This window comes from Leptonychotes weddellii, chromosome 8 (assembly GCF_054177405.1).
Source record: "Leptonychotes weddellii isolate Sample4059 chromosome 8, ASM5417740v2, whole genome shotgun sequence".
In the NCBI taxonomy this organism is placed as follows: domain Eukaryota; kingdom Metazoa; phylum Chordata; class Mammalia; order Carnivora; family Phocidae; genus Leptonychotes; species Leptonychotes weddellii.
This window is the reverse complement of record NC_138376.1, coordinates 50,278,109-50,300,994: the sequence shown is the minus strand read 5'-3', so window position 1 is coordinate 50,300,994 and position 22,886 is coordinate 50,278,109. Positions and strand designations below refer to the sequence as shown.

Genomic DNA, 22,886 nt, shown 5'->3' with positions numbered 1-22,886 from the left:
TATTTTCAAACTGTTTTTCTGATTGACATAAGAGTAGAATCTTACAATGAAGTGATTCAAGGTATTTCTGAACTTCATCTACAGATGAGGAAAGTTAGAGCTGAGTACAACTGAAGTCATACTTTAATTTACTTTGGGCAGCCTAAAACTCAAGGTTTTCAATCACTTAAGCTGACTTAAGAGAACTGAGCATTTCCATCACCTTACTAGTCTTAATATTGTTTTCCGTACAGACTACATTTTTAAAAAATGGCATAGAGATGGTATCTTTTTTACAGACACGGAAAATGTGGTTCACAAACATGAAGCAAACTGCTAAAGGTCACAAAGCTAGTGGAAAGCAGGGCTGAGAATCAAACTGAAATGTTTGAATGTGAAGCTCAAACTGTTATTGCTTCCACTGATACAGAAAAGAAAAAGAAAAACCAAGGGAGTAGAGTGTTTTCCCAAGGACAGATGATCAGAGTCTTACCTAAAAATATCAAGCCCAATAATCCATCCAACAATTTGTGATATTGATCATCATAGGACAAAACCATTATTTCACATACATGCATGTCAATGAACTAAACTAATAAACCTAATCAAATTTTCAAGTTAATGTTGGCAATCATAAGAACATTTTTGGATGCTGCTTCCCCTTTTCTTTTACTTTTTTTTTTTTTAAAGATTTTATTTATTTTTTGAGAGAAAGAGAGCACAAGTGGGGTGAGGGGCACAGGGAGAAGCAGATGCTCCGCTGATCAGGGAGCCCAATGTGGGGCTCATCCCAGAACTCCGGGATCATGATCTGAGCTGAAGGCCGACACTTAACTGACTGAGCCACCCAGGTGCCCCACTGCTTCCCCTTTTCTAAATGGCCTGCATGAGAGTACAGTTTTACTCTCCATGCAACCCTAGGCATTTCAGACAGTCATTTTTATTTTTACATCTGAGCAAAGTGAAGCTCTCCCTCAGAGGTGACATGACTTACCTAAAGTTACCCAGACAGTAGTGGCAAATCTCATCCAGAAGGCAGTCGTTCAGTCTTCCAACTGAAGTGCCCTTCTAATACAAAGGACTATAGAGAGTTAAAAATCGAATGTCACATTGCTAATTCTCTTGTTTGTAATGACAAAAGTAAAAGTTTGATAAAATCGAAAGCAAAGGGGCATCTGGGTGGCTCAGTTGGTTAAGCATCTGACTCTTGATGTCGGCTCAGGGTGGTGGGATGGAGCCCGAGTCAGGCTCCACACTCAGCCCAGAGTCAGCTTGAGATTCTCTCTCTCTCTCTCTCCCCCTGCCCCTCCCCCACTCACACGCTCTCTGTCACTCAAATAAATAAATCTTTAAAAAAATTGAAAGTAAAAAAAAGTGTGATCTTTTGAAGAATACGGATTTATATTTTGTTGATATTTTCTTACATTGAGCCTTAAAACAAAATTTTAAAAAGCAGGCAGCAAGCAAGACATTTTTCCAGGAGATCTGACTCTGCTCAGAAGGAAAAAAGGATTCACTGCAAGCCAAGACATAAATTATAGTTTGTTTCATTTTAATATGTGTATCAGTCCTTAGAAATCAGAATATAGACTTTAACTTCATTTAACCAATAAATTCATATTGGTTTATTTATTTAAACCACAATATTATGGAGAAAGGACTAGACCAAAGGGACATCAATATTTTCAGGAAAATATGCAGAAGATGAAATTGCTTAGGAGGACAAAAATCAACACTGCTTCTTGATTAAAGTGGATCCAGGTCTTCAGGAAAAAGTCAGTTGGGGCAATCATCCTTTGTCAAACAATCTGTAAATATCACTGACCAGTCCATTTTAAGAGGAAAAGTACTGATGTTGTGAACAAGGTGGTTCTTTTTTTTTTTTTTTTACAAAAATAAATTTTTATTAAAAGCAGTAGAGTCTGAGCAGGAGACAGTACAAAGAACGTAAACAATGTAAACATCACTACATTCAGCTCAGCCTGATTGAATGCTGAAAGACAACTCTAAATGCTCTGTGCCCTTACTAGCAAGATACAGTAATTCTATTATACACAGAAAACACACTCTAATTTTGATTAAGAAAAAGTATTGGTTCATTTTTTAAATGAGGTATAAAGGAGAATAGACATGGTAACTTACTTAGCTCAGATTTCTTCTCAGGAACATGAGTATACAGAAGGAATAAAGGATTAAAGATACAGTACATTTCTATAGACTAAATGATCCAGAGGCATTTTCATTTCTCTGAGGTCAGTGAAACAAATTGATATTTTTTATCATGAATCAAAATTTTATTTGTTGTGTTAAAGAAATGTAATGCAGTAAAGGCTTACAGAATTGTCCAATTAGTGCAAGTTAACATTTACTGAGTCTCTACCACACAGTCCAAAAATCATGTTAAGTATTTTACCTTAATTACCTTATTCAATGTCTTAGTTACCTCACTATAATAATCACCTCTTCACAGACAAAGGAGCCGAGGATGAGAAAAAGAGAATTATTACTCAGGGCCACAAAGCCAAAAGCATACAAAATGGGATCTGAACTTAGAAGGTCTGACTCAACCACTATGCAATTACCTTCTATGGGGAAATATCTAAAATCTAAAACTGAATTTACAGCTCTGGAATGGGTAGAACCTAGTAGGTAACTAAGTTCCAAAGGAAGAAAATAATCAATGAGTAAAGAGAATTTAAAAGAGTATTAATTTGTTATAACATGATATATGTGAATTTTTCAGAAATGTAAAAGCAAATAGTTTACTTTTATTTTTTTTAAATTAAGTAGGCTCCATGCCAATGCAGAGCTTGAACTCAGATCCTGTGATCAAGACCTGAGCTGAGATCAAGAGTCAGACACTAAACTGACTGAGTCACCCCGGTGCCCCTACTTTTGAAACTGACATTTGTTTTTAACTTTTGGAAACCTGCTTGGCAAATGATTTACTCTTAAATCCTAAGTACAACTTCAATTTCTGGTATCTGAGATCCACAGAATACTGCTCTGAATGTATTTATTAAAAACACTCCAAGTGTTGAACAGATTAACTTCAAGTTTAAAGCTTCCCCTGCAAAAAGTATTTTTATTCTTTGTCATTCCTATGGTCTCCTTATAAGTCACTCTAGTTACATTTATATTTAGTAGATAGTAAATGCACTTTAACAAGGAATATACTCTCAAACTACTGAAAAATGTTTATCTTTTCAAATCATATATATATATATAATACTTGTGATCATTTAATGTCATAAATTCACGTATAAATGAGTACGTGTATGTGTGCATGCTGCCTATCAATATAAACATGTGGGAAGTGAACTGACAATTCACTCCATTCCTGGATTTTCTTCAGAACACAAGACTGGAAAACAAAACAAAACAAAACAAAACAAAAAAACAGAAAGCTTTTGTTTTTGCTTCTGTTTTAATTTCTCAGCTGCTCAATGGCTTCTACAACCCTCTTTGAATCCTGAAGTGTGTCTCTTATAATTAATGAGGATACCATAATCCAAGCTTCTTGAGAATGGGAAAGCCAGAAAAACAATGGAAGGCACAGCCCAGTAGAGCAAAACTTGCCAGAGTACACTTAACATTAGGAGGAACTCTTCACTTCCCACTAAGGAACTCACACAGGCTTGTTTATAGCTCATAGCAGCCTACTTTTCCCCTCCTATCTCTCATGGGAGGTTAAGAATACTTCTCAATGTGACAAAAACCCACCTACTCAAAGGGAAGGTTAATTATTGCTCCATAATTAAACTCGAAAGAAAATTGTTAAGATTAATGAAGCAGTGCTTACTAAGTGATTACAAGCTCCCCATGAACTACCATAGAAATATTTGTTTACCAAAAACACCTACACGTACATTGATAACAGATTCTTTGCAAATCATTGCTGTGAGCAATCTAGATCAACATATATAAATCATAGCCTATGTATCTGGAAAAAAAAAAGTAACATAGGAGGAAGAAAAACAGGGAAGGAGGGAAAAGGGAGGGAGGGAGGGAAGGGACAGAGAGCAGGACAAGTTTTATCTTTCAGCAAGAACTACCAAGTAGAATTTTTTCTACTTAGTTCTCTCTGTGATAATTATGACTCAGCAAAAGACTACCACAATACCCTCTCCAATCTGGGTAAGTTCAAAAATGTAGAAAAACCTAACAACTTTTTAAATAAATAACAAAAAAATGGTCTCTTATAATATAAACATACAATTATTGTAGTTATTTTAGCATTAATTTTAATTAGGCTAAAACATAAAATAGTTACATATTGATAAATAATACCTGAAACGAGTTCCATAGTGTTGCCAGAAATAAATTCATATACAGCTGCCCAGAGTACATTATGGAATATGTGGGTGAGTTCCTCCTCCCAAAATATCATTGACTGACATGACCATCATGTCATTACATTTGAATTACAACATATGTTACCAATGTGCCTAATCACCTTTTAGTAACACCAGTCAGTCCAGCTACTCCCCTATGCTGATACCAGACACTGTATCAGTTATATATGCTAGGTAAGGCTGTAGTAACAAAGACAAACCCAAAATTCCCAGTGTCTCAAAATAGAAAAAGTTCTTCCTTGCTTATGCTTCATAACTATTAGGATCAGTAAGAGCATAAAGCAGAGGCCTCCTCTCATTTCAGACATTCAAGGACTCAGGATGACAGAGGTGCCCCTTCTCTTCAAGTATAGGTCTCCATGACAGAGGTAAAGAGACCTTCATGCTCTCCTCCAGCCAACCACAAGTGGGCCAGGAACACAATTCCTCCATGTGCCCAGAATGGGAGAAGGCTGGAACTATGAAGAAACTTAATAACATCTCAATTATCCACTCATATCTATAGAATAACCAATGCTAATAAACTTCTTGCTGTTGTTTTAATAAGTTGTTTTCAGTTATGGATATCCATTATATGTGAACAATCAAAGGAACTCAAAATAATTTTCACTATCCTTTTATCTTTAGTTCATTCCAAGAAGTTTGACAGTTTGCAACTGAACTATTTGGGGATTAACCAAACAACATGGAAGAGTGTAGGAATGCATAGCACCAAATATATTACATTTATAAAGATTTAAAATTGAGGCTTCTGTATTTATCAACTAAAGTTAAAAATCCAAAAGAATTCTAAAATAATATTCATTTTTATCTAGGCAAACAAGAAAGTGAGCAAGAGGCATAACTGGAAAAAGCAAATCAGCAGGAGGGTTGGGAACCTACAGTCAAAGAGGTTTGGAATCCGGATGACTAGAAGGATAAATGAAGAATTGTGGCATTCATCCCGAGGTACCACACAGAGCCACAGGACTAACTGATTCCAGAGAAACTCTGAAAGAAATGTTTACATGGCAGGCACTAAAAATGGGTCATAAACATGTCTCATACAATGTGTGTGACAGAAAGAAGAGAAGGGATGGGAATCTCACCTTTAGTCTAAACACAGCATGACTTCATTACACTAGGTCCCTGTAAAGCAAAGGCAGAAACACTAATGGCTGGCAGAAGATAGCAAATGACCAGCAACTGGAAGACTCATGGCAGAAAAGTAAGAGAGTCAGCTTATGGACATCCCCACAAGGCATTAGAGATGCCTGAAAGACAGGATGGAACAGGCTGAGGGCTTGCCTGAGGTTTGGGAGTTAGACTCAGGCAAATTTCAGAGTGTTGAATGGGATGGAGAAAAATTAAGCACAGATAAATGGGCCAGAGACATATGGATCCCAAACAAATTATGAATTTTGTTCTAAGCAAAATGCAATAAAAACAAAATGACAGTTCTTACACATTCTTGGTGATCAAAACTCTAAAAATTTTAGTTTTTGCCATTCATTTCTTATATGTGACTTCAGATGGAGGCTTCTAAGATTTACAGTTCTGCAGTGCTTTTTTAAGCAGAGTTGCCTCTGCGACCAACATAGGAAGAAAGGAGACTGATGAAGCAGAGCTCTAGGCCTCCTTCCCACCTCAACCAAACAGCTCCATTTTTAAAAATCTTCTTTATATATTGGCTCTTATTTAGAAAAAATGTTTCAGTGCTAAGAAAAAAAAAAAGTTGTGGGGCGCCTGGGTGGCTCAGTTGTTAAGCGTCTGCCTTCAGCTCAGGTCATGATCCCAGGGTCCTGGGATCGAGCCCCGCGTTGGGCTCCAGCCCCGCGTTGGGCTCCCTGCTCCGTGGGAAGCCTGCTTCTCCCTCTCACTCCCCCTGCTTGTGTTCCCTCTCTTGCTGTGTCTCTCTCTGTCAAATAAATAAATAAAATCTTAAAAAAAAAGAAAAAAGTTGTATTAATTCACATTCTACATGTATTTCTTTCTTTCACCTTAAGCATTTCTTACTACTTAGAGGATCAACTTCTATTCTGCTTCCAAGCCCTCTTTGCTCCATTTCTGTAGAGTCTGTGGTCTCCGGATGCAGAGGCCAGAGGCAAGCACACATCATATTTATTATGCCTGGAACTCATTTATGCCCTTATCACCAATTGAACATCAAAATATGGTCATCAGAAAATTCCAGGGAAATCATTTAAACAGAAAAAGCCATAGGCTTTTTTAGAGAGATTTTAGTATATTATAAACGATGGGATTAAAATGTTTTCTGCTGTGCAAATGGACCAATGATGCTCCACAGCTATTTACATCATCATCTTTGAAAGTAAAGCCTATTGAAAATTTTTTTTACAAAAGCAGTTGCGCTTGGTTAATTTCTCAAGCACATCTATTAAAAAATACATACCGTTTGCCCTACAAGTTACAAAACCCAAGGCCAGCCAAAGAGAGCTGACCACAGCCTGACATATCTATAAAGAAAGCTGACCTCTCTGAGAAGCCAAAGTAAACTCAAATTTCTCAGTCTACAGAGCAGAAGCAGATTTTTGAAAGTTTGCCAGATTTATGTAGAAAGATTACATAAAGTAAACAGATTTTTGTCTTCCCAAAGTGCCCTCTTTTTCACATCACAATTATTATAACTAGCTACATAAGAAGAAACATTTCCAAAAGCATCCAATATACGATAAATATTTGTTATGTATTACTTATTCAGAAAAATCATAAAGCTCTGTTTGAACATAATTGTGTGCACATAATTTTTGGAAATTACTTCTTTTTTTTTCCTCTTGGGACCCTTCCTTGATGTGAAAGGCAATAAACAGACTAACACAGAGAAAAAAGTAAAAAACTGTAATTTTTATTATGAAACTATAAGGGCAAACTTAGCTACCTCTATTTGTTTTTTTGTAATGAAACAAGGAAAAAATGCTTTTTGTGTGTTTTCTTCTTGTTTTGCTTTGAGGGGGATAGTGAAATCAAAAGGCAAAATGAAACTGAAATTCTATTTTCATTTTACATTTCCATCATTTCCACTTCCATTTACATCATAATGATATAAAATTAGAATAAAATCTTAATCTGTCAGTATTTTTTAAGTCTTTTGTGGGAACCTTGAAGTTATTTGTTTTTAATGATCAATTCACAATTTTTTTTTGAATATCCAGGCCAATTTAAATGTTCTGAGGTCACATCAACGCTGAAAATGTTGTGTATGAATATGAATGCATGCTGTATATGAATGTATATGTATTATGTAATTTAAGAATTAGCTAAGTAATCCACAAACCAACAAGTAAATATACAAAAATACTTTTAGGGCCTAAATTCAATGGAGTTATAAAGATAAACACATTGATTCTGAGAGAGGATTAAGTGTAAAAAAAATACCATTTCAACTGAGCTAAAAAAAAAAATGGCTAACTGATGTTAATTTTCATTAACTCAATTCTTTAAATTCTTATTATTTCCCTGTTTACTTGAGCTGGTTTATATGCTAATCTGCAAAAGGGCTAATAACTACATAAAACCTTTAGCACATTAAAAGAAAGGATCGAAACTTAAAATATTGGTTTCGAGCCAATCTCATAAGAAATCAGAAATCACTTCACCACCAAAATTATACACCCCTTTACTAGTCAGGGGCCCAGTAAGAAACAGATGGTGTCCTCAATTAAGATACTTTGAGAAAACATTATGGCATGGATAGTGTTTGGCGAAACCAAAGAGAGAGAACACAGCATTCAGGGTTAGAAACAGCAGAGAGCCATTACCACCCACAGGCAAAAGGGGTGAGAGGAGAGTGGTTGTCAGAACTCCAAGGGTAAGCCCACCTCACCGAAGCTCTGACCTTCAACAGAAGGGAGCCCAGACCTCTCTCTTCTCCCACCCTCAACACTATTTCTCAGTGTACCATAGAATAACTAAAAAATGTAAGACATGCTATTTCCCCAAAACACAGATTTCCCTAGAAAAGGAGAGTGAAATGAAAATCCAAGATAGATGTTGCTAAATCGTCTTAGTAAATCTACACAGACTTTGAACTTGAAATATGAAATACACGGCTCTTTAAATTTAAGGAACTTAGACTGAAAACTGTTTTTTGAGATTGACATCACATTGTTTAAATAATATATACCAAATAGAACAAAAATCTAGGGATGAAAGCTTTCATTTGTAGAGACTACTCTGTATTAAGTAGTTTAGTGAAGTATACTCTGATTATTGTCCTGGCTAGATATGAGATATATTTTTTTAATCAAACTGTTGAACTATCAAACAGTCCTAAGTGACTGTGCCTCTTTCATGTTAGAGAAATGGTATTAAATATAAATTCCAAGAAGACTTAAATTCAGCTGAAATAATGTTCCCATCATATATTTGCAGATTGGGGATCCATTAATCAGGTAAGATTTGGACTACATAACACCTGAAGTCCTTCATATATCTGCAAATTTGTGATTCAGATTCAAGCACTCCAGAGACAGTGAGAAAACCCATAGCTCTGAAATTCTCTAGTTTTTCATTTGAACCAATCTGTATTAAATTTTTAGAGAAAGGAAAACCACAGTCTTTAGGGTATTCTATATATTCAGCACACGTCAATGGGACAAATAATATGTGTTTCACACAATTATTCCCCAAATAAAATAATGTATGCAGAGCTTGGCAAACTGGAAAGCATTTTCTCAATTTTAGGTTTTATTATATTCTTTAAATTTATAAAATGCTTATTATAATGCTTTATTTCCTTGTTTTCTCAGGAGTGAATGTCAGTATAATGATGAAGCTTCTCTTTAAAACGTTTATTGGAAAACAAATTGTTTAGATATGCAAGCACAGAATTAATTTTTTAAAAATTATCAAAATTTTTAAGATTACCTTAAAAGGGAGGAAGACCAGTAGAAATGTCATGAAAAAAATACTGTGTAACACCCACCCAGCATGAATTACCCAGGAGAGATAATATTTCTGTGAAATTCATATCACCTTAACATATTTATGCTAAAAAGTAATTTCATCAAGGTAGCCTTCTCTGGTTGTCTCCTCAACTGTTTTAATGCTTTTTATTCTGTTTAAGTGTATCTAAGTTGTATTCTAAATCAGCTGACCCTTGAACAACATGGGCTTGAATTCCATGAGTCCACTTACACTCAGATTTTTTTATATAAATACAGTACTGTATTATAAATGTATTTTCTTTTATGATTTTCTTAATATTTTCTTTTCTCTAGCTTGCTAAAAGAATACAGTATATATGTGTGTATATATATATGTATGTATATACACAAAATATGTTAATTGACTGTTTATATAATTGGTAGGGCTTCTCTCAATAGCAGCCTATTAGAAGTTAAATTTGGGGGGAGTCAAAAATTATACACAGATTTTCAACTGTGCCCATAACTTCCCTGGTGTTCAGGGGTCAACTGTATTATAATCTGGCTCTATTAGTGTTCCAGTATCTTCTCCACGCACGTATTTATTCTCTTTTCCCAAACAACAGAACATTCCCCAAAGAAACTTATTATCCAGAAGAAATAATTAGAGAATACAATATCCAGGATTAGGTTGGCAGGTAAATTATGTCATTTAACATAATGGAAACTAAACATTTTACCTTCATGTTTTATAATGTGTTCCAAACATTAATGATTATGTGATGGGGATGGGCGTGGTTATGGTTAAAATGGGTATCAGCAAACGTGTCAGATTTTAGAAAAGACTCCTATTCACTTAATTTTGAGAGAAACAGCTCCATACTAATGTATTCATTATGCATTTGTTACTTATTATACTTTCTGTGTATAGCAGAGATACATTACTTATTAATATTTAATAGATAGATAGCTAGGTCATTCTCTGCAAGTGAGCAAAATTCCTGAATGATAGTTGAAAGATAATTGAACATGGAGCATTTAGCATTTTATGGAGTCTTATAGATCACATTTTGTAATTTTCCTTCAAGAAAATATCAGAACCTTTAAATGAGCACTAAAAAAAAAAAATTGTTTTCTTTTCAATATCTGAATGTATAAGCTTTCAGGGAAATCCCGGGGCTTACTGGTATGTGACCACAATCCAGTGATCCTAATTTTTTTTACAAATGGTTTAATAGGGATTAATATTCCAAGATAATTCCTTCTCAAAATACATTTCAAAACATGAACTTAATTTTGCATAACACAGCAAAGATTAAAATACTCATGAAACAGTTTAATTTAAATGGATTTGTAGGCTATCAGCAATGATATCCAAAGGACATCTTCCCAGGCCTAGGATGACTCACACACCACTAGCTTGATCTATTTGATATATCAGTCATGCCTCCATCAACACACAGGTACTGAGATGCTACCTTTTCTGTATCTAATACAAGATAGACATACATTCAAGATGCTTAATGATCCTTTGTTAAATGCCCCAAATTCCTAAACAAGTTCAAATAATGACAATCTGCTTCATTATTTATTATTAATCCTCTATCATTTATAGCGAGAAGATAAGAATAAAAAAGACATTCAAAAACTGAATTGAGGGCCTAATGTAACTCGAGCAATGGACTAAGTGTTTTACATGTGCAATCTCATTTAATTCAACACTCTACTACCAAAGATTGATGAGTCAAGCTCAGCACTTGACAGATGCTACTAGGAGGCTGAGTCATTCTGAGGACTCAAGTGTAAGGTACACCAAAATACCTTTCATTTCAATGAAGTGATATACTTAGAAAAATTGCATACCTCTCTGATTTTTATTAGTTAATTGATTTGGGAAGAAATTTCCACAGGGCTGACAGGAACTAAAATATTCCAAGCCATTAATTTTATTAGGTTCTTAAAATTCAATACATGATGTCATTTCCTGTTCGCCTATACCCTGAGAAATAAGCATCACTAACCTAATCTGAGAAGGGGAAAGTAGTAATACAGAGTAACACAGTTACGATATAGAAGAGTAGATTCAAACTCAAATAGTAGATTTTAAAACCCAGCAATGACATTTTGAAAAAGAAAAGTTTATTTTTGAATGAATATTGATTTTAGATCCAAGAGCCAAATGACTTTCAGTAACATATACCAGAGTGATTCTAAAGAATATTATATTTTATAAAAGTCTTCAGTTTAACAATAAAATTGCTTCTATTAGGAAATGAAGTCAATAAGGTAATGCATGAAGCCGAACTCTAAGTAAAATTTCCTTGTCAATTTTGGAAGAAAACTAACCTACAGTACATTTATCTACAGCTATCATAAAACCCACTGACACATCTTGGGAAATGTGTGCATGCAGGGGACATACGTGCACACACATAAATTTTCTTTTTTTTAAATTTTATTTATTTATTCATCAGAGAGAGAGAAAGCACATGCACAAGCAGGGGGCAGGGGCAGAGGGAGAGGGAAAAACAGGCTCCCCGCTGAGCAAGGAGCCCAATGCAGGACTCAATCCCAGGACCCCGGGATCATGACCTGAGCCGAAGGCAGACGCTTAACCAACTGAGCCACCAAGGCGTCCCCACACACAAATTTTCATGTATTTTAATTTATCGCCCACAGAAAATATGTTGCCATATAATGGAATTTTGTTTCATTAAGTAATATATATATGAGATGTCCTAAATTGTTTGTCAAAATTCAAAAATGGCAAAAGTAAAAATTATGGCACTTTACTTGATCAGGCCTACACTTTTAATAATATTCTACTATTACTACATTTATAGATTATTAAATAGGAGTGAATAACAGAAGCACTGAACTTGACATGCAAATACTCCTTTCCTCTTTCTTGGAAAGAGTTTGCATGTTTGTCTTCAAACTGTGCAAGAGAGGATTGGGAAATGTAATTACTGTAGAAGTAATGCTAGAGTCAGAAGAGAGAAACATAAAGAGAAATGAAACCAGTTAAATAGAAATGGGCAAATTTTCTTATCATTTTTTTGTAGATAGCCATGTGTAGAAAGTTATATGGACCATAAATCTTTTAATATAAATATAAAATTAATAATATTTCTTATTGATTCTTTTTTCTTGTTTAAAAAGTGATATTAAATAATATGTTGAGATCAGAAGCTGGCATAAATAATACATTAATGGAATTAGAAATTATATAAATGGTAGCCATCTTCCATTCCATAAAAAACCAGAAAGTAAAAGGTGGCCTCTTTCCCCAAATGATGTAGTTTTATTCTTTCGATTGTAACCCATGTTATTACTATCTTTCCTATTGAGATCTTTTTGGTTTTGTTCATTTGACATTCGATATTTACTGAAGCTCTATTAAGACTGTCATAGACAACTGAAGACCCAGTCTTTATGCTTGAAGAATTTCCAGGTCTAGTGGAGGGAGATGGAAATATAGACAGAAAATACACTGCAATATGATAAATGCTAGAACAGAAGTACAGTTCGTGCTGAGCACCATGGGATGCAGCCAAGGGGTAAAGCAAACTCTCAGGCTCTGCATCTTCAAGGAACCACAGACTCAATATGTCTTTCTACATTCCGTTAGAGAGTGTGGGATCATGGCAATCATTTACAAAGGAAGTAAGATCCAAGGACACTAAAGAGGAACGCGAAACATGCTGAACAGTTCTGAGGGCAAAAAGAGCAAGAGTAGAAAGAAATGAAAACACACTGATAGAGACATATTGCTGTAGATGACAAAACGGTTACCTAGCACTGTAAACACACACACAACTCAGGCTAGATTTTACACAGGCACATAGTGAGACTTCCCTGGGGTGATAGGATATCAAGGATTAGTACAGGCAGAGTGAAAAGACAAATGAGTATGTGTGTTCAGATTTCCTGGAATCTATACAGGGATCCCAATTTCCCTTCACATAAGTAGCACCATTGATGTAAGTAGAAAACAAAGGTTCCATTAAGGCTTATTATGTGATTTAGATACCCTGGTAGAGAATTTTTCTGCCAAAACTGTTTTAGCTGCTTATTTTAGGTGAAGTAGTAAGAAGTAAGATCTTATAGCACATCTTATATTTTAGCTATATAGTCCAGATTCATCTATGGTAGAAAAAAAAAAAAGTCTTATAAAATGTAGTAAAGGCCTCATGAAAACATGCCAGTCCCTCCCCAGACTTATATCTGAAAACCAGGTAAACAGCAATGTCATTTGATTTTCCTTTAAAAAAAAAAAGTTTATATACATTAAATGTAGACAGTTTTTAGTAAACATTACCTGAAATAAGACATCATTATTTTTAAAAGGCTTCATTTTGTTGGTTTACTTGGCTTTCAAATTTTCACATAAAAATTGGGGAATGGCAAGTAAGTTTTTATAATCCTATATCACCCTCATATATGTCAAACATGATCTTAAAAAACAAGACACATTAATGTATTACTTTAAAAAGCAGCAGTCCAATTATTTACTCTTATAATATACTCAAGATAACATTTGCAATTGTTGGTGTCATCAATACAAACCGCGATAGTTTTCTTCTTGCTGTTTTCTGACTATGAAATTCTTTAGTACATGAATGTATTATTAACAAACATTTTAGCAGAAATCCTATGTCAACAAAATCAACATCTCTGTCCTGGGAGCCTATTATTTCCTCAAATATTAACTAAATAAGATTTTGTGATTTCAGTGGACACATTCAAAATATTCAGCATTTGGTACACCATTTCCATCACCACCAGCACTGCACAAAACAACCTAGAATTGCATCTATTGCATGTAAAGAGTCTTCTATCCAATTTGTGCCACTTCTATGATGTAATGAATGTAGAAAATCTTTTTTTTTTTAATTTTTATTTATTTACCTGACAGAGAGAGACACAGCGAAAGAGGGAACACAAGCAGGGGGAGAGGGAGAGGGAGAAGCAGACTCCCAGCTGAGCAGGGAGCCCGATGCGGGGCTCGATCCCAGGACTCTGGGATCATGATCTGAGCCGAAGGCAGACGCTTAACGACTGAGCCACCCAGGTGCCCCTGAATGTAGAAAATATCTCCACTCATGGTTTTCAGTACTTACTACAGTGAATAAAACAGAAGTAAAGAAAAACTATAGAGAATAATTTTGTATTTATTCCCTTGATGACTTACAGGATAGTCTATTTTTCTATAGAAAATAGAAATCATTTATTATTATAATATGTAAGTAGAATTTTTAAAGCCTTATTTTAAAACCTGGGATTAAATGTTGCCATATAAAGTAAAGACATTTTGGAATAAAATTAGGTATGAATGAGCAGCACAACTGTATGTAATTATTAACCTCTAACCTCATGAATATCATTATATGGTAGTTTATTTGAAATGGTATTAAATAATTCTTTCATAAGATTTTCTATAGTGTTTATATAAAATATTTAAGATTTAATACACTTTGCATAAAATTTACTAAATTAAGAGTCTGCAGATTTTCACATTCCTTCCTATAACACAGCAATGCCAAAAAGATCTTCTTTAAGTGAGGTAAGGAATGTCGAATATATTTTATAAGAATTACTTCTAAATGCAGCAGCTACAATTATGTCATCAGGAATTACTTATCCTTACCTTTCTGACTCAGAATACCTAAACAATTAAAGAACACACATTTAGAATAAAGAGAATACAGGCTGTGCAATTTTACTGATACAGCATATATTCTTCCCCTATTATACAAAGTTTTCCTAGTTCAGTTCTAGTACCACAATAATGATTTTAACATAATCACTTATTTGTCTATGGAGCTATTCCTTTCTCATTTTGCCAGCTAATTAGCCAAAAGAAATAGACGTGCTCCCACGTGATTTATACATCAAATGTCTAAAATCACTCATATTCTTACTCATTTACAAAACAAATGACTAGTCCAACTTCTATAAATCCTAGCACTGTTTCAACCCACATCTCATGATCATGACCTGCAAAATCTTTGAAAATCATGCTTAATGTGCACACAACTTTGTTTTTGTGCCTTGCTACCATTCACAAAAAAAGCTTCCAGAACTAGATTCACTTTCGTCTCCTCATCGGCAGTCAATTTCATGATAGAATTTTAACTACTGGAAAAAAAAAAACCAAAACAGATTCTCTAGATTTTATTAAAACAGCAATAAAACAAACAAACAAATACTAGTTTCTGGTGTTAATTGTCTTATTAGCCAGCTTGTAGCATCACATTTTCTGTGTGTACTGTAGCTTCTTATTCTAGGGGACACTAATTAGTTTTAAATGGTGTTAAATACCATCCCTGCAGTTGCAAGTGCTTCTCTGGGATTTTTACTAGAGAAAAGAACTCCTGTAATTTAAAACCACTTTGTTTTCTTCAGCCACAGCTGTTAGTGAAACACTGACCTGTAGAAATCTTAAAGGTTTTCAACCCTCTCTCATTGCCATTAGTCTGTATTTATTTTCTAACACGTCTTCTCCCCGTGTACCATTGCTCTTCCATAATCCCCATCCCCCAAATTGCTTTCAGCAGAGAAACCGCATCTAGCTAGTTAAGCCCTTCTCTCTCTTTCCCTCCCCTTACAAAGCCTTGGCTACTCTTAAAGAAAATTCTCCAACAACGTGTCAATTTTATATTGGCCACAAAGACAACTTCTGTTGGGGAAGGGGGAGGAAAGAGGGACTGGAGCTTGGCTGTCCCTTTCCACAGACAGGGATCTTTGTGGCGATCAGAAAACATTTCCTGCATAAAAAATCAACACACTCTCTAGTTGCAGGGTTGGGGAGCGAGAACAAATACGTATCAGCCATGTCCTCAAAGGAATGGAACACATCCGTTAACCTTACAAACAGGAAAGTCATTTTCTCAAAATATGTCCGCTTTCTTGCATTATTAAACGTAATCCACAATCTGAAATCCTCTGGTAGCTCCCCCACTGGGGACTGGGTGAAAGCTATAAATCACTCCTGTACTTTTTTCTTTTTCCTCTGCATTTCCGTTGCACTATTTCTTCCATCTAGCTCATCCCTGACATGCTCCCACTCTCCTCGTGTGTATCAACAGGGGACCGAGGAGAGCAAAAATCACCCAAGAGGGCTGACAGGTTTTACAGGATCAGCCTGTGTTTAATTCTACCCTTCACCCCTGCCTCCAAGTGGTTTCACAGCCAGGAGACCCCAGAGTTTGCACTTCCAGTGGGGTTTCGAAAGAGCAAGCACACGGGATTTATTGTGCAAAGCATTTTTTTAAAATTATAGGGCCTGTGGGGGAGGGGGACACCCTTGTTTTCAGGGGTCAGAAAGTCATTTGGTCCAAACAGGCTTGCTATTGAGTTTGTGTCACCTTTTTGTCCTGCTTCCCCAACTTGGGGCAGCACAACTAAAGGGGTCTTGGTTGAGACAGTGAGACATAGAGACAGAGCAAAGACCAGAGGAAGTGAAGGGTACTTTTTACAGGGCTATAGCATCAGGCTATAGCATCAGGCAGAAATCCTACAAATCCTACAAATCTCCCCAAGGGGCTGCAGCCCAATAAAGACCCCCCACCTCACCAACCTCCACTGCAAACTGGCTCCACGTTTTTGACGCACTACCAGGGCATCCTGATGAGAGCTATCCCATCCTCACCACCCCATCTCTAAAATCTTGAAACCCAAAAGTAGCTTAAGGGACCTTTATTAGTAAAGATCACAAATCAAATGACTCCAAAGATGATAGAGTTAAAGAGCAATGATTAAGCCCTTGTGTTGAAACCACACAACTTAATACCATCTCCTAACACCCCTCCCACCTCATCTCCCCCTCTCTGCTGGGCACTTACCTTCTTTGGGCGGTCGCTTGGCCTCCCTGGTAAGATTGCAGACCTGGGTGGTTTGCAGCTCCTGGGTCAGGCAGCCCTCGGTCTGCTCATTCAGGGGTAACACCACGTTATTTAACAAAACCAGCGACTGGTCGTCGATCCCCCACTCTCCCAAATGCTGAGGGCAGGTGCATTTTGTATACATAATCCCACATGATTCTGTTCTCCCATTTTCTGATTTTAAGCAGCTCTCCAGCCAAGTGCATAATACATGGCAACCAAACTGGCTCGGGCTCACCTTGTTCAATACCAAAAACTCAAAAAAGGATTTCTGATCTTCTTCCCCTTTTTTCTGTAATCCTGGGAAATCGGTTGGAAACACCCGACGTATTTGAATAAAATTTTTATCATACTGTAGAAAAACGAAAGCATTCTTGGAATCGCAGAGTTGCATTATAGAATGATTCTTTCTTAAAAGATCCTTTATTTTTTCATGGGAAAAATGATCAAACTGATAAGCCAAGAGGGAAAAGTTAGAGCAGCTAAGGTCCTTTTTGGAAAATTTCAGGTAAATGCTATATTTGGTTGGATCTGGATTTTCCAGCGTCCAAGTGCAGTTTGTAAAGTTTTTGGGAAACATTTCACTTACAGAATACGATCCATAAATGACTCCCTTCACCAAAGTTGAACACCAGAAGTCTTGGGCAGCATTAAATCCAAACATAACCAGGAGATAGGTGGAAAATATATAAATCAGCAGGTTACGAACAGCCTTCATCCTATGTCATTTGGCCTGTAAAAATGGCAATGAAAGTAAAATGCAAGTAGGAGTCTACGCGCATTGAAAAAAAGAAACTCCTTCCAATATTACAGCCAGCTGTTTTCAAGATTTCAGTAAAAAACCCTTTTTAAAAGAAGGGCAGGTAATTTTTTTATTTTATAACGCTAGGAAATTATGTTGCTGTGTGAACAGCGCCCTCACGCGGTCATTCACAATGGCCAAATTCTCCACATTCAATTTAAAAATAATATTTAATAGATGATTAACAGGAATGCTCTATTTATCTATCAGGATTTCCTCCAAGTGCATTATGAGTCTATTGAAAGAAGAGGAAACATATATTTTTAAAATATCATAAGCTAAATTTTAATTTTTGAAAAAAAATTTTTTTTTAAAGATTTATTTATTTGACAGAGAGAGACAGTGAGAGAAGGAACACAAGCATGGGGAGAGGGAGAGGGAGAAGCAGGCCCCCCGCAGCGCAGGGAGCCTGACGTGGGGCTCGATCCCAGGACCCCGGGAACATAAGCCAAGCCGAAGGCAGACGCCCAACGACCGAGCCATCCAGGCGCCCCTAATTTTTGAAATATTTTTAAGCAACCTATACAACCTTTTCTCTCCCTCAGTCGGCCTGCAGTAAACATCATCACACAAAATCTAATCTGATAATCTGGGAACAGCTGTCATCACATTATTTCTCTTATCTTAAACATGAAAAATAATTTCGATAAAGGATAGCCACGATTTTAAAAACATGAATGATAATTTGTTGAGGATGAAACATCATCTCCCAAATGCCCATACTTGTCTTTGCAGGGACCACCGTGTGAACTGATGGGAATTCCTGTGCAGAAACACTGTTATTCATGTGGATTAATGAAATTTTAAAACCATCATCTGAGAAGGGGTATAGATAGGTAGATACATGAGGAAGACTTTTCAACATCACCACCAAGAACCAGGATTTAAGGCAGTCATTTCAATGTGACATGCCTTCTTGGGATACATAAAGTGGATCACTGTATTAGTATCTGTATCCAAAGGCAATGTCAGTGAAAAATCCCAGAACCACGGTAATTGAGCTGGCTTCAGTCTTTTAATTTTTTTTTTAATTAGGACTATTTTATCTAGAGTTATCTACTGTAATTTAAGATTTACACATGATAGATAAAAGACATTAGTATTTTCTTTCCTAGCAGATTTCAATTACTGAATTGCTCCCTTTCCAACAAGAGCTCCAAAGCTCCTTTTCTATTTTTTAACCTGGCCTTGCATAATAAAGTAATCCTTGGTTATATTTACCTCTGTAAGTTGTTATCCAAAAATAACTCGAATTTTTTTCAGCTTTAACCTTTAAGAAGTTATTTCTTAGAATAAATGACACTGCTTTTTTGTTTAGCCTTTGAGCTGAGAAAAGTGATGCCAAGTTAATTATAAAAGTCTTTAGGCTGCAGTCTCTTCCACTGTTCTGTAAACAGAGACAGACATACAGACATATAGACAGTTAAGAGTTTTCGAGTCTTTGCCTCTCTCTGAACCAAAGGATAAAACCCTCTTCCTTCCCATTGCATAACACACACCAACGCATGCACACAAATACCAGTGACCGAAGTCCCTGAAGATAGATCTGCATTTTCCAGATCATAATTCAAATTCTATGTCTTGATATAGGAGAAAACAGCCCCAACTCTAAATCTCTATATAGCAGCAGTTTAAAATAACATCAGAACTGCTGGGACTATCAAAACAGCGTTCTCTGTTTCAAGCATACAGCTCAATGAATAATGCATTTTCTTCTTGAGAAAATAAAGCCAATGAGCATTTAAAGGTTAAAAAATTGGGAAAGTTGCAGGAAATTCTGGAAATAATTTCCTCTTTTTTTTTTTTTTTTGCTGTAGCACTTTGCAGGCAATGCAGGTCTGCGCAGTGTTCTTCAGGATAGAGTGTAGGCGTTGAGAGCCAATGTGACAGTAAGTGTCTAAATTAGGAATTCCATCCATGAAAGGGGGCTTCATTTTATAATAGGTAACTCAAAAAGAGGTCGTATTTCTTTTCCCAATGAAATCCGGTACTTTTGCTTCCATTTATTTGACAGTGCATGTCTGCATTGCTGTGCTCATCAAGAATTAGAAAGAGTGAGGAAATAGCTCCGATTTCACTTTCAAGCTTGCTCAAGAGAGCCCCCTCAATATAATGCTCTTTATCTTAATCCTTAAGCCTTGGTGTACGGAGCCTTGTTTTATTCTAAAGAATCAAAAATGAATCATTGAACTCTGCCGCCCCCCCAACCCCCGCCCCCGACTGCAGGGCCAGTTCAAACAATTGTATTTCCCTCTTCAAGAAAGAATGGAGTGGGGGTGTCTAAAGGATGGCTACCAAGGTCTCAAGGATGTTGTGTTTATTTATTTATTTATTTATTTACTTATTTGTCTACTGCTGAGAAGCAAACCGGCATTTAGTTTAGCTATTCTCAAAACTGATTTTCTCGGTGACACTTTAGTTTAGTCAAACATAGACGGCGCCATCACTCCACTAAATTTTTTTCCCCAATAGAAGACCCATTGCCTCCCCTTATCTTAACTTCCTTCTAACCTAAAAATTTCTCCCCATAAAATCACCCCAATCACACACAACCATCAGATTTTCTAGGTCTCCCTGCCTATTCCTTCTGACCCAGCACATCTCTTGAAAAACAGACTTCTCTAACTTTTCAACTGCGGCGTTTAAGTAAATACAGACAGTCGGGTTTGCTCGCAGCCCCTCCATCTGCCAGAAACAGCCTTTCCTTTCCTGTCCTCCCTCCGCAAACACCTAGACGGAGAGCTCCTCTGTGGCGACCCCTGGCAGAGGGAAGGTGACCCCTGGACCCCCCTTCCTTACCTTCCACTCCGAAAGCTCAGGGAGGCTCTTGCTCTAAGACACCAGCACAGGCACGCGTCCCAGCAACAGTGACGGAGAGACTCCCCTTCGGTCCCAATCACCGTTGCCCATTTTCCCCGGCTCAGCTTCAAAAATCAGGATTTATTTTTTTAAAATGCACACTTAAGAGAAGCAAAAGATGGGGGGGAAATCAAAGAGGGGTGCGTGGGAGAAAAAAGCCTCCAGGACCCCGGAGCCTGACGCCAAATCCAACTGAATCCAACCTCCAACGGAGGTGGCGGGGAGGGGGGGGAGAGGAAGCCCCCCGTAGAGAGCCTCTAAGGAAACAAACAAACAAACAAACAAATGCAAGTGGCTTAAAAGCAACGATTTGTTTTATCAAATCTAAGCCCAACAAACCGATTAGCCAAGAAGCAAAGGAAGCGCTGAGACGAGAAGTGACCGGCGACAGCAGCGGCTGCTAAGGCAGATTTGTTGGGGCGGTGGGTTTATTACAGGAGTATTCGTGGTCGGATCGGAAGGCTCAAGCTTATGCTTTTTCCTCTTTCCGCTTTCCTCCCTCCTCCTCCTCCCCCCCGCAGGTACTGATGGACGGACCGCGACTAAGGAGAGGGGGGAAAAAATCCTTGGCTGGTGATGTCGGAAAGCTGTTTGAATGCCCAGCGAGGAGGGGCGCGAGAGGGAGCGAGATAGTAAAGCTCTGTCTCGGGTATGCGCGCCGGCGTGCGGCGCTCGCTCTCCCCGGGGCGCGCGCGAGGGAGGGGGTGCGCGTCCCCGGGGTGTGCGCCCGCGCGCCGGTCTCCCGCGTGCTCGTGCGCGCGCGCGTCCCCGGGCGCGCCGCGCGCCCCGCGCTAGCACACGTGCGGTGCCCCAGGCGGCCGGCCCGAGGCTCGACGAGCGCCGCGCGGCAGCTGTGCCTTCCCGAAGTTCTGCCTCCCGAGGGCGCGGGCGGGTGTGTGTGAGAGGAGAGGAGGGAAGCGGCGGGGTGAGAAAGGAGGGAGGCGGGCGGGAGTGGGGCTCCGCGGGGCTCCAGCCAGGGCCGCCGTGAGCCTGCACGTCACGGCTACTCAAAACCAAGCACGTCCCGAAAGCAGTATTTTCGGCGTCTGGGAGGTTTTTGCATCCTCAGTTCCCACCGCTGGGGCTGACGGCGACCAACTGTAAGAGAAACTCACTGGGAGGCGAGGCAAGGGGGGTGCGGAGGACTGGAAGGCGACTCTGACGGGTGGGAAGTAAATACTGGACTTGGTCGTCCTTCTTTCACCGCGGACCTGTCGCCGCCGAAGAGCTGTCATTTCATCACCGGGATTCAGATGAATTGATCCAGTCCTCAGCGGAGGGGGCACATCTCGGCTCCTGAAATGCTGCGTGTCTCTGGCTGGAACAATACTAGTTTTTCTCAGCGAGGCTGCAATTAACATCTTATTTGTTCTGGCTAGATACAGGCTTTGTCAGGACCGCGGTGCGGCGACCGAGGTTGGGCATCTTGCATTGCTTTCTGCATGGCAATGGGATCGTGGTTGTGGGGTCTAAACTTTTGTTTTCTTAATGTATCTGATTCCTTTTCAAGTTTCCTTAGTAACAGGTTTGTGGACAGAGGTGGAAAAAAAAAAGGGGGGGAAAGGGGGAGGAAAGGCTACCAAATTCTCTATTTAGCAGCAAAAAAAAAGAAATTTTCATCACTCCCCACCTTTATTTATTTATTTATTTATTTAGCCCCCTGGACAGTTGGCTGACAAGTATTTGATGAACTAGCTTCAGATACAATGCTGCAAAAGGTCATTCGCCTACTGATTATGTCTCTACTTGTAAACGCAGTTGGTGGTTTGCAAAACAAGTGGCAAATAGTATGGTGATATGGCGGGGGAGACCACAATGGCTAATTCATATAAAGTGTTGGAGTCTTCCTAAAGGTGAGTGGCTTAAGAGTCAGGTTAAGTGGAATAAAACAATTTCCATCATTTTTTTTTTCTCTGTACTCTTTCTGCATTTTTCTTCCTCTTGTTGTTCCTCTCCCCTGGAGCAGATGGAGAGTGAAGAACATCATTTTAAAAGAGGACTATAGTGAAAACAGAAAGGTGCCAAGGATCTTTTATTCACTGGAGTTGTTTGAAATATTAAAATTGGCCCTTTACTTCTTAATACATATTAATAGGGTGACCCTCTTCAAGGCTTTTTCTTCTAGGACAAGTGTTCAGAA

The 22,886-nt window shown here is 37.8% G+C and overlaps 1 protein-coding gene across 5 annotated transcripts in view; it reads right to left on the bottom strand.

The window, feature by feature from the left end:
• Positions 1-21,407, bottom strand: part of ADGRB3 (adhesion G protein-coupled receptor B3) — a 700,248-nt gene extending 678,841 nt beyond the window's left edge. For 3 of the 5 annotated variants that reach the window (XM_081828473.1, XM_081828476.1, XM_081828477.1), the window contains exons 1-3: positions 20,687-21,407; positions 19,109-19,274; positions 17,047-17,818 (exon numbers count right to left, since the gene is read on the bottom strand). In XM_081828473.1, coding sequence (XP_081684599.1) covers positions 17,047-17,803 — 757 coding nt within the window. In that variant the 5' untranslated portion in view covers positions 17,804-17,818; positions 19,109-19,274; positions 20,687-21,407. The remainder of the gene's footprint in view (positions 1-17,046; positions 17,819-19,108; positions 19,275-20,686) is intronic. The other 2 variants (XM_081828475.1, XM_081828474.1) reach the window with 2 other exon arrangements.
• Positions 21,408-22,886: the final 1,479 nt, after the last annotated feature.